An 11,622-nucleotide genomic window follows, 5' to 3' on the forward strand; every position below is an offset into this window, starting at 1 on the left:
ATAGCATGTGAATTGATTTATCTCACAAAATTCTTCTCCAAATTTTTCATGTTTCTTTTGATCAATAAATTTTAGACATATATGTATATAGATAGAACTAATATTACATGTTTTGTTTCATTCTTTTCATCGAAAATTTATGTTTTTAACGCAACAAGTGATAAATAATTATAGAGAGTTTTTCATTTGGACAAAAAATCTGCTCAACATTCATGAGGTAGAACAAACTTACTTGTGTGAGAAAGAATATGTATGTTGTTTCGTTAATTTGCTTGAAGAATATAGTATCTGAATTAGAATTTAATCATTTCAGTGCATTCGAGGCATTCTTCAAGAAGGTTAAAGGCGTCATGGGCATCTATTTGTTGTTTGGTACGTATCATTTTTCATTTCAATGTTGCATATTTTTTACTTAGTTCATTGTTTGTTACATTCAATTTTTCGATTGAAGGAAGGTAAATTGACTACTTTTTCTTGAATAATGGCAATGAAAAAGAAAATAAAAATTTTCATTTACATGTCTGATGTACAAATCTTCTTTTAAAGATTATGTTTGTTATAACAAGAGTATTATCATGTAGTGAATACTCTAGGTTATTGGATAAGAGAATTGAATAATTCATGTTATTAATTTTTACTCATAATTAAATCTACAAAAATTAGCATGCATTATATTTAATGTGCTTTTTAAGAATTTATAAATGATTTACTACTTGTATGAAAATTAAATCATGGTGTGATTTCATATTTGTAAATAAATACCCCTAATAACGAAAGACGAGAAAGGTTTGAAGAAGAACGATATTGCTAAATATTTTTATATTCTACAACTTCATGTTTTTATTGATTAAATTTAGAACTTATTATTTCATTTATTCTATCTAGAAAAAAAAGTAGTTGGATAAAAAATCTCATAGATTCTTTATACTCATTTTAAGGAGTATATATTCCTTTTAATTTTTAAACATAAAACAATATTACTAATAATCTTTATACTTTTTTTAAAAAATGTGTATTGATTGATGTAGGTAAACGAGCGGAGGGCGAGTCCAGAAATTAATATTATTTTTATTATAAGTGAGAAGATCTTAACTTTAAAACAGGATTATGATTCTACCCTTTTACTAATTAAAATATTATTGAAGAAATAATTAATAAAAATATTACTTAAATAATACTTATATGGTATTAATCCATTATGTTTCTAGGTAGGATTAATTAAAGAAATATTTAATTTATTTTTATTCTAAAATAGAGTTCGATAGATGAAGTGTTTCGTAACTACAAAAGACAGTAAATTATATTCAAAATATCCTTTAACATTAAAGAACAAAAATGTCCTTTGAATTACCATACATCTTAATATGGCACATATTTAGATTTTAGTAAGAAACTTTACATATTCCCAACTTTAAACAATCTAATTCTCATAGACGTTATGTATATCATCAATTTTTAAATGACTTTTACAATTCCAAACTTGTAACTATAAATACCAAAAAATTATCTTCAAAATCACTTTATATTAATGCATACACTTAATTATTCCGATGTATAATTGTTGACGAATAATTATTGATGGATGTAATTACACTGACACATTGTTCAACACCATTACTTTTTTTTGATGCATAAGCTTTGTTATTCTAATGTATACTTATTGCTGGATAATTGTTGATGAATGTAATTGTTCATCACATATGCAATAAAAGAGATAGTTTTGTTTATGCTTTTGTTAGTTATTGAGGAAGTTCCTCTGTTCTTATAAACTAGAACTATTTCTCTCTTTAATTTTTGTTATTTAAAAGTTTTATAATTCATTAGCTATTTTATTGTTTTTAGTCTACGCTATTTCATTTTATTTTCGAATTCATTAGCTAATTTGGTGTTACACTCTTTCTCTTTTGATTACTTAATTTTATGAATAACTATTTGTACATATTGTAACTGTATTTAAATAATTTACGAATATTTATACTAAGTAGCGTGCAAATACAAATATATTTTCTATTCTGAAATTTAATTTTTTAAGTATGCATACATTTTGTAGTAATTACAAGGGACAAACGTGCAACGCACGTTTTCAAAATCTAGTTTTATATAATAGTAAATGTCATATTATAAGAAGCCACAAAATCAAAAGTTAAAATATAATAATTCACATCAAAAGTTTNTTCACCAACTATAGAAAAGGGTAGGTACTCTATTTCTATGCTATTGTCTTCTCAATCTCGTGAACATACAGTTCACTCCAATGTTTGATTTCTTTGACCAATTTCAAAATCTAAAAANTTTATATAATAGTAAATGTCATATTATAAGAAGCCACAAAATCAAAAGTTAAAATATAATAATTCACATCAAAAGTTTATTGAATTGTTTACCCTCCATCCAAAAATATGTTCTACTAAGTTGGATCATTTTCATCTTCCACAAAATTAATTGAGCTTTAATTATGATTCCTTTTAAAAACTTTCAGTAAAACTATAGTTTTCAGCCTTTTCATATGCCTTGTAACCTTTATAAGGTGTAGAATGGATCGTAAGCAGACTACTACAGTTTATCAGTGGTCTTCTTTGTAAAAGCTACGCCATATCCATCGATTAAATGATTTTTTCCCCAAAAATACATTTCATTGTCTTTTCATTTTGTGTGACNTCCTCATTCTTTTTTCTTGCTTACTCTTGCAAACACATTCTACCTTGTGGTTTGTTTATCCCCATTGTTCTTAACGGGGCAAAGCTTCTCTTTATTTTTTGTTTGTCTTTGGATGTAGAAAGACGTTGTGACCTAGTCGAAGTTAATGCCTTAGATAATTGCCCTACAAAAGGTCTGTAATTTTCACATTTATGTTTTCGTAAAATGTTGGTTCTATTTTTTTGTGTTTGAGTTAAGATCAAAAGAAAAAGATAATTGATACATCTTNGGTAAAACAAACCTTTAAGTACATACTATTTCCTCACCTATATATATATATTGTTTTGTTAATGTAATTACCTATTCTGTTGTTACTGAAAATATCTACGATGAAGATATACGAATCTTATTTGTCAGAATGTTGGAAACAATTCCTTAATATGGGAGTGCATTAGTTATGAATTAAGGCCGTACAATGCCCCTATCACAAAGTTTAGTTGAAAGTGTTTAGTTTCATGCTTAAGTTTAAACTAAGGTAAACTTCAAAAGACCATATATATCTCTCAGTCTGNATAATGAATAAGATGTTCCATCAACTGTCAAATTAAAGGTCTGGTCTATGAGTATTTTTTTCAACGCCGTCAACTTTGCTTCATTTGGTATCCGGACTAAAAAGTTGTGACCGTTTTACCAAAGACTATCTGTGCTGAAAAGTTGAGGCCGTTANGTTCTCGCTAAAGCCGGATTTGATCTCGATTGAGCGGCAGGGAGAAATCTTGATCTTCCAATTGCGTCAACAGAATAAGATAGATGCCTTAATCAGAGAGGTTTTATACACCCTAAAAAAAGAATAAATAGGCGCTCAGTTGGAAAAAATTAAGATAGAAATAAAGCTTGAAAATAAAAGGGTTTCCTTTCCTCTATGTATTGGAGTTATATGTATAGTTTTCTTCTATGTTTGAAGTAATGGCATGTATAAAATTTGAAGATTATGGCTTAAGTTTTCACTTTAACCTTTAGGAAGTTATACCTTAAATATGATGAGATTTGAGTTTGTCTTATGCTTAAGAAAGATGTTATAATCTAAAAATTTTGAGTTCTGTTCAAAGTAGTCAGGTTCAACACATGTCTCTCGTTCGACATTTAATGTTTTGGAAAGTGTATTCGTCGAATGATTTTATTTGTCTCTATTTTTTATTTACTTGACATTGTATAAAGTTGAATTGTATTACTTATCTCTTCTTACTCTCTTTATTTGCATGAACAGGAAAAAATAGTCTTTATAAAAGACTCTTGCTGCCACGAGAAGTCTCTTTGTGAGAATCTATATTGTTGCTACATTTGGAATCCGCGTCTATCTCCTCATTCAGTTCATCCCCTCTTGAAAAGCATCTGAGTAGATGAAGCAATAAAAAATAAGGGAGAAGAAGGAGCGACCTGATCATTGTTAGCTCGCTTTAAGGTAAATTAATCATTTTTTTCTCACGTGTTTTTTTGTTTTACCTTATATTATCTTATCCGTCTAAGACACTGGCCTTTAGAGGGGGGTAATTAGTATTATTTCAGTGAATATTTTTAAAGATTATATTAGATTATCCGTCTTAGTTTCTTTTTGAGTCGTTTTTAAATCTAATCGTATATAACTTGACTTGTGAACATTTTAAATAGAGTTTGAAATCATTTCCTTAAAAGTTCACTTTTATCTCTTTCATCCGAAGAACATTTGAAATTTTCTTCATAAATGGCAATGTCCAAGTTAAATTATCTAGGAGTTGGTCGTATTCATGTTTTTGCTACTTGGATTTCTTTCGAAACAAAAATAAGAGTTCTATAGCAATGATTCTTTATTTTTAGTTGCAACAGATCTTCTTTTAAGCCTTTATTTTTTAAGATTGACGTGTTTTTCTAACGTAATTCTTTGATTAATTTCTTAGAACTCAATTTGTAGTTTTAATAATTAACCTTAGTTTGGTCAGTAATCATTTTTAACGAATCTTAAAGGATGCTTAATGTCTTTCCTTTATGATAACTAGAACCCTTACCTAGAATCACATAAATTAAGTAGACCATTAGTTGGATTCAATTTTAGCATTACGTTAGCTAAATATTTTGTCCTAATTTACCTTAAAAATAATTAGGTGGCACTTCCTTAAGTTAATTAATTTAGGAATCACCAATATGTTGTACACTATTTAACACAAGTTAAAATGGGTTATAACAGAGACGACCAAATATATGTGTTTTGGTTCCATGGGAGGACCATGTATTTGCATTTGTGCTCATATGTGACATGTTTCATGCATTAAATGATTCCAGGTATTGGTCGATTTCAAGATGTTGTGACTGAGAGTCTATGTATTTGTGATTGTTGTTACATGTGATTGGCATGTGTTTATGGTATTGCAGATCGTGCATATGAATTCAAGGTGTGGAATAGGAGTCTGAACTATGTTATACTTGTGATTATAATTGTTTTAACCACTGGATTGAGTTTATGGGGACTGAATTATTTAGGTGTTTGTAAATTGTGGTTGTATTTATCATGATGTTGTTGGTTTATTAAAATGTGGTGGTTGTTAAATTAGGCAAATGACAAGGGTCTAATGCATGGTTTAAGTGTTGGGACTGGTTATGGTTGCCTAGTATTTTTAGAACTTAAATAATAATGGGGATGTGAGTCCAGATGGATGAGTTTGTCTAAGGTGCTAGTTTCATGTACTGTTCCCTTCGGAATGTGTACTTCTATTATGTAGTAGGTTCGGATCGACCGATAATGCCTACTAGTATGCATTGTTTGTACTGATACTACTCTTGTTATGTCACTTGGCATAGTCTGGTGATAGGAATTCAGTTATATTCCATAGCTAAGGAAGATAATGATCTTTGATGGCTGAGAACGATGATGTCAACTAGTAAGTGTTGTTTCAGAGTGTACATACAATTGAAGGTAAGTGCACTCCTTCAAGAACTACACAAGGCTGGAGAATGAGGAGTAGTTGCGAGCTAGTGATACTGGAGTAGTTAAGAATCCTGTCACATAAGTGCATTTAAATAAAGAGTATATTGGTCACTAGACTGATGTAGCAGTTTGTAACAGATGCTCTAATATAGATATTAACATTAAACATACTTGCACCAGAATTAATTTGTTAGAAGAATTGATTGGGATGAGGAATCAGTCATATATTCTCTCCGCCAGTGTAAGATCAAGAAAAGCATCTATCCGGGTACTGACCTTTAATAATCCATATTCTAAAGTTGACAATAGATAGGAGCAACTCTGACTCAAGTCTGCAGGTCAAAGCAATTATCATCCATTGTAATTCGTGATACAGCAGGCTTTCATAATTCATATTCTCAAGTTGACAGCAGCAACAACTCAAGTCTGCAGGTAAGGCAATAATATCCATCTCGGTGATATACCGACCTTCTAGAATTCACATTCTCATGTTGTAGCAACTCCTAGGAAACTCGCTCCATCAGGGCCGGTCACATCAACAACCTTAGTACGGCCATCGCTACCAGACTCAACCTCGAACTCACTATATGTCACCATCAAAATGGCAACGGAAACACTTAGATCTCATACCAGACTAGTGAAGGAAGAGATTGTCACTAAGCCACTTGACGGTTCCCTTAGCCTCTGTCCAGTCTCACCCGCCATTCTCATTAAAAATGAGAAACTCTAAAGACCCTTTGTGTGTTTCCTTTGGAATAATCATCGTTACAACAAAACAATCTAATATAAGTAAAATGAGCAATGACGATATTAAATTAGTTTCTTGTGACGGTGACTTTACCAAAGGGAACACACAATGGGGTTTTAGGGTTTCTGTTTGTTAGTGATGAGAATGGCGGGTGAGAGTGGACAAAGGGCTAAGGAAACTGTCAAGTGGCTTAGTGGCAATCTCTTCATTCACTAGTCTGGTATCAGATCTAAGTGTTTCCTTAGCCTATTTGATGGCGACATATAGCTGAGTTTGAGGTTGAGTCTGGTAGTGATGGTTGTACTAAGGTTGTTCATGTGACCGGCCCTGATGGAGCGAGTTTTTCAAGAGTTGCCATATCATGAAAATATGAATTCTGAAAAGTCGTTAGATCACCGAGATGGATGTTATTGCTTTGACCTGCAGACTTGAGTTTTTGCTGCTCGTATTTGCTGTCAACTTGAGAATATAAATTATTAAAAGGTCGGTATAACACCAAGATGTATGATATTGCTTTGACCTGTAGAGTTGAGTTAGTGCTTCTCCTATCCATTGTCAACTTATGAATATGAATTCTGAAATGTTGGTAATAGAGATGGATCCTATTTCTTGATCTTCCACGAGTGAAGAGCATATACGACTGGTCCTTCATCCCGATCAACTCTTTTAAAGAATTAACGCAGGTGCACACAGGCTTACTGTTAATAACTATATTAGAGGGTCTATTACCAACTTCTACATAAGTCCAGTAACATTATACCCTTTATTTATTCAAACTCATTGACGTTCAAAAAGCACATCACTGTAACAATGTAGGATATGACGAAAGCAGATCTACTACAATCTTATGGCTGCAATTATTTGTTTTCAACTTTTCATAGTCAGTGAAATGTAGTGAGGATCCCCAAATTTTGAAGATCAAAGAAAAAAAATTTAGTGACAGATCATATAGTTGACCCTTATCTATTGTTTCTGAATTACTAACTGACATACTACATAGAGTCCGAGAGCTAATGCCCATCAAATATGCTGCAAGAGCTAGAATCTTATCATAACATTGGAGGTTGTTATGGTCTACAGAACCTAATCTTGTGTTTGATCCCCTGTTTTTTTAAGTACGTATCTTATACTGAGGATTCTACTACTAGCATTGTTCATAAAATTCTCTCTGGGATAGACATTTTTCGTCTCAAATCATGGTATTTAGAGCTTAATCTAGATATGGCCAATGATTAAAAACATGTATTGGCTGATATAATATTTAAATACTTGTGATAGAAGGGTTAGACTATGATTTGACATTATAGTGACCTAATATGTAGACTTGGGAAGCCACAGAATGACAAGAGGGTCGAACGCTTAAATATTAGAGTTGACAGTGGAATGAGGTAGTTGAGTTCAAAGTGTACTAGTTTATGGGTATTATACCTAGGATGGTGAAAGCATGTGGATAGGGACTTGGGATGTTGTGACTTTCATATTGTATGTTCCCTTCCGAATGTCTACTTCTATTATGTAGTAGGTTCGGGTCGACCAATGATGCCTACTAGTATGTGTTGTTTGTACTGATACTACACTAGCTATGCCACTTGGCATAGTCTGGTGATAGGAATTCAGTAATGTTCCATAGCTAAGGAAGATGATGATCTTTGATAGCTGAGGACGATGATGCCTACTAGTAAGTGTTGTTTCAGAGTGTACACACAATTGAAGGTAAGTGCACTCCTTCAAGAACTACACAAGGCTGGAGAATGAGGATTAGTTATCATCCAGTGATACTAAAGTAGATAAGAATCCTGTCAAATAAGTGCATTTAAATACAGAGTATATTGGTCACTGGACTAATGTAGCAGTTTGTAACAGATGCTATAATATAGATATTACCATTTAGCATACTTGCACCAGAATCAATTCGTTTGAAGAATTGATTGGGGTGAGGAATCAATCATATATTCTCTCCACCAGTGTAAAATCAAGAAAAGCATCCATCTCGGTACCAACCTTCATGTTCTTAAGTTGACAATATATAGGAGCAACTCTGACTCAAGTCTGCAGGTCAAAGCTATTATATTCCATCATAATTCGTGATATAGCGGGCTTTCATAATTCATATTCTCAAGTTGACTGGAGATATGAGTAACAACAACTCAAGTCTGCAGGTAAGGCAATAACATGAATCTTGGTGATATACCGACCTACTAGAATTCACATTCTCATGTTGTAGCAACTCCTAAGAAACTCGCTCCATCAGGGTCGGTCACATCAACAACCTAAGTGCGACAATCACTACCAAACTCAATCTCGAACTCAACTGTGTCACCATCAAATAGGCTACGGAAACCCTCAGATCTGATACCTGACTAGTGAAAGAAAAGATCCTCACTGAACCACTTTACGGTTCCCTTAGCCCTTTGTCCACTCTCACTCACCATTCTCACTAAAAATGAGAAACTCTAAAGATCCTTTATGTGTTTCCCTTGGAACATTGACTGTTACAAGAAAATCTAATATAGTTGTTGGTCATTTTACTTATATTAGATTGTTTTCTTGTAACAGTTAGAGTTCCAAAGGAACCACACAATGGGTTTTTAGGGTTTTTGTTTGTTAGTGATGAGAATGGCAAGTGAGAGTGGACAGAGGCTAAGGGAACCGTCAAGTGGCTTAGTGACAATCTCTTCCTTCACTAGTTTGGTATCAGATCTAAGTGTTTCCGTTGCCATTTTGATGGTGACATATAGTTGAGTTCGAGGTTGAGTCTGGCAGTGATGGTCGTACTAAAGATGTTGATGTGACCGGCCCTGATGGAGCGAGTTTCTCAAGAGTTACAACATGAGAATATGAATTCTGAAAAGTCGGTATATGACCAAGATGGATGTTATTGCTTTGACCTGCAGACTTAAGTTGTTGCTTCTCATATTTGCTTTCAACTCGAGAATATGAATTCTTAAAGGTCGGTATATCACCAAGATGTATGATATTGTTTTAACCTGCAGACTTGAGTTAGTGCTGCTCCTATCTGTTGTCAATTTAGGAATATGTATTCTGAAATGTCGGTGATAGAAATGGATGCTATTTCTTGATCTTCCACGAGTGAAGAGCAAATACGACTGGTCCTTCATCCCAATCAACTCTTCTAACGAATTAACTCAGGCTTACTGTTTATAACTATATTAGAGGGTCTGTTACCAACTTCTACAAAAGTTCAGTAACATTATATCCTTTATTCAAGTTCATTGACGTTTAAAAAGCACATCACTGTAACAATGTTGGATATGACGAAAGCAGATTAACTACAATCTTATGGTTGTAATTATTTGTTTTCAACTTTTCATAGTCAGTGAAATGTAGTGACGATCCCCAAATTTCGAAGATCAAAGAAAAAATGTAGTGACGGATCATATTGTTGACCCTTATCTATTGTTTCTGAATTACCAACTGACATACTACATAGAGTTCTAGAGCTAATGCCTATCAAATACGCTGCAAGAGCTAGAATCCTATCAAAACATTGGAGGCTATTATGTCTACACAACCTAATCTTGTGTTTGATCCCCCGTTTTTTAGTACGTATCTTATACCGAGGATTCTGCTGCTAGCATAATTCATAAATTCTCTCTGGAATAGACAGTTTCGTCTCAAATCATGGTATCTAGAAGCTTAATCTAGATATGGACAATGATGAAAAATATGTATTGCCTGGTAGAATATTTACTCGTGAAACATTGACGTATTTGAAGCTATCAAGGTGTATCTTTAAGTTGTCTGTTGGTACTCAATTCCCCAATCATGTTAGTCTTCAGTTAGAGGATTCTGTAATTGTCTGTACTGTAGGATTAAAAGAACAGTTAATCAGTTAATGCTCGAGATGTTGGAGTTGAGATTTTTGTGTTGATATTGATTCCGTTATTTGGTTTCTCCAATAATTGAGAACTTGTCTATCCTTGGCTGCTGTAAAAGTACATTTTAGTGTTTTAATGTGAACCCAATCTTTAGAATCATTAAGCATCTTTGCTTGAAGGGAACATCCCTAGAGGCAAGAAAATTAGGCTGCCTTGTTTTATTTTCGTAGCTGTTGTAACCAACACTCCATAATTTCATTTTTTTTGACATCTTTTTTTTCAGAAACATTGCTCGGTTGGTGTGCCAGACAGGTCTCACCAGTCACTAAAACTGCCTTAAAATTTGTGAATTTATGATTTCTGTTAAAATTATTTTCTTGCGTAGTTTGCCTGCTTATGACTTCTCCTAATTTTAACGAAAATGAAATAGATGAGGTTGTAAAGGTAAGACATACCATACCTAATAAGGACAGTTCTATTGTTACACTTAATATCTTTAACTTTGGTAATGCAGGTCGACTATTAAGAGACTTTATCTTCAGATTGATGAGACATTGAGTCAGAGAATGGAACTGTTATCTTACTTAACAATGGAAAAGGACCATGTGAATGAAGCTATGAGATTTGTGAGGTTGCGGAAATTCAAGGGACCAAGTACTGGAATGTACTTAATAAGAGTCCTCTTTTCTTATTCTCCAAAACTTGTGAGGATGATTATTGAACAGCGCGATAAATTAAGGTAAATTTGAGGGAACTGCTAAGCTGCATTTACAACCTGTTTTCCCAGTGGCGTATTACGTACGACTTCTTTTTCAAGTGTGCTGATGTCATATTTAAACTGAATTGGAGGTTGCCACAAAATTTACTTATTTTATGTGTTTGATGTTGTCCCATTAATAGGCAGATTTTCTTTGTCATAGGTAGATGTTCTGTTGTGGGTGAAAAAGTTTGCATTATGTTGGTAAATTTCACAAATGGTTACAAAGTTGCTATTCCGACATATTCGGGGTTTTAATTGTTTTTGGGGTTTTGAATTGCCGAATGGCTGAAAATTAAACGCTAAGTAACATATACTCCCTCTATCCCAAAATAAGTATCACTTAGCCAAAAATAATTTTTCCCAAGATATCGTAGGAATTCAAAAAAAAAATAATTGTATACACTCTCGTATTAAAGAACTACTCCTTAATAGTATTCAATTCTAAAAAATCATCTAATAAATAATGGTAACATAATAAACTATACCTTCTATTTATTATTTTCCTTAATGGATGCTAAATGAGCTAAACTTATACTTATTTTAGGGTGGAGGAAGTAGTAGTATATACCTATGTCGTTTTGGTCATTGCTCATTTGCCCAACTGTGAAAGCCTATTTATCAGGGCGAATACCTTCACCTCATTCATTACACCCTACTGCTATGTGTCCCCCCCCCCCCC

At 33.0% G+C, this 11,622-nt stretch overlaps 1 protein-coding gene across 1 annotated transcript in view; it reads right to left on the reverse strand.

Annotated features, from left to right (window-relative positions):
- Positions 1-8,614: 8,614 nt before the first annotated feature.
- The window catches only part of LOC114077319 (F-box/LRR-repeat protein At3g26922-like), an 8,423-nt gene continuing 5,415 nt past the window's right edge, over positions 8,615-11,622 (reverse strand). Inside the window, exons 5-6 of the mRNA XM_027917161.1 lie at positions 8,995-9,100; positions 8,615-8,700 (exon numbers count right to left, since the gene is read on the reverse strand). Of these exons, the coding sequence (XP_027772962.1) occupies positions 8,615-8,700; positions 8,995-9,100 (192 nt within the window). The remainder of the gene's footprint in view (positions 8,701-8,994; positions 9,101-11,622) is intronic.

Source organism: Solanum pennellii, chromosome 5 (assembly GCF_001406875.1).
Source record: "Solanum pennellii chromosome 5, SPENNV200".
Lineage (NCBI taxonomy): Eukaryota > Viridiplantae > Streptophyta > Magnoliopsida > Solanales > Solanaceae > Solanum > Solanum pennellii.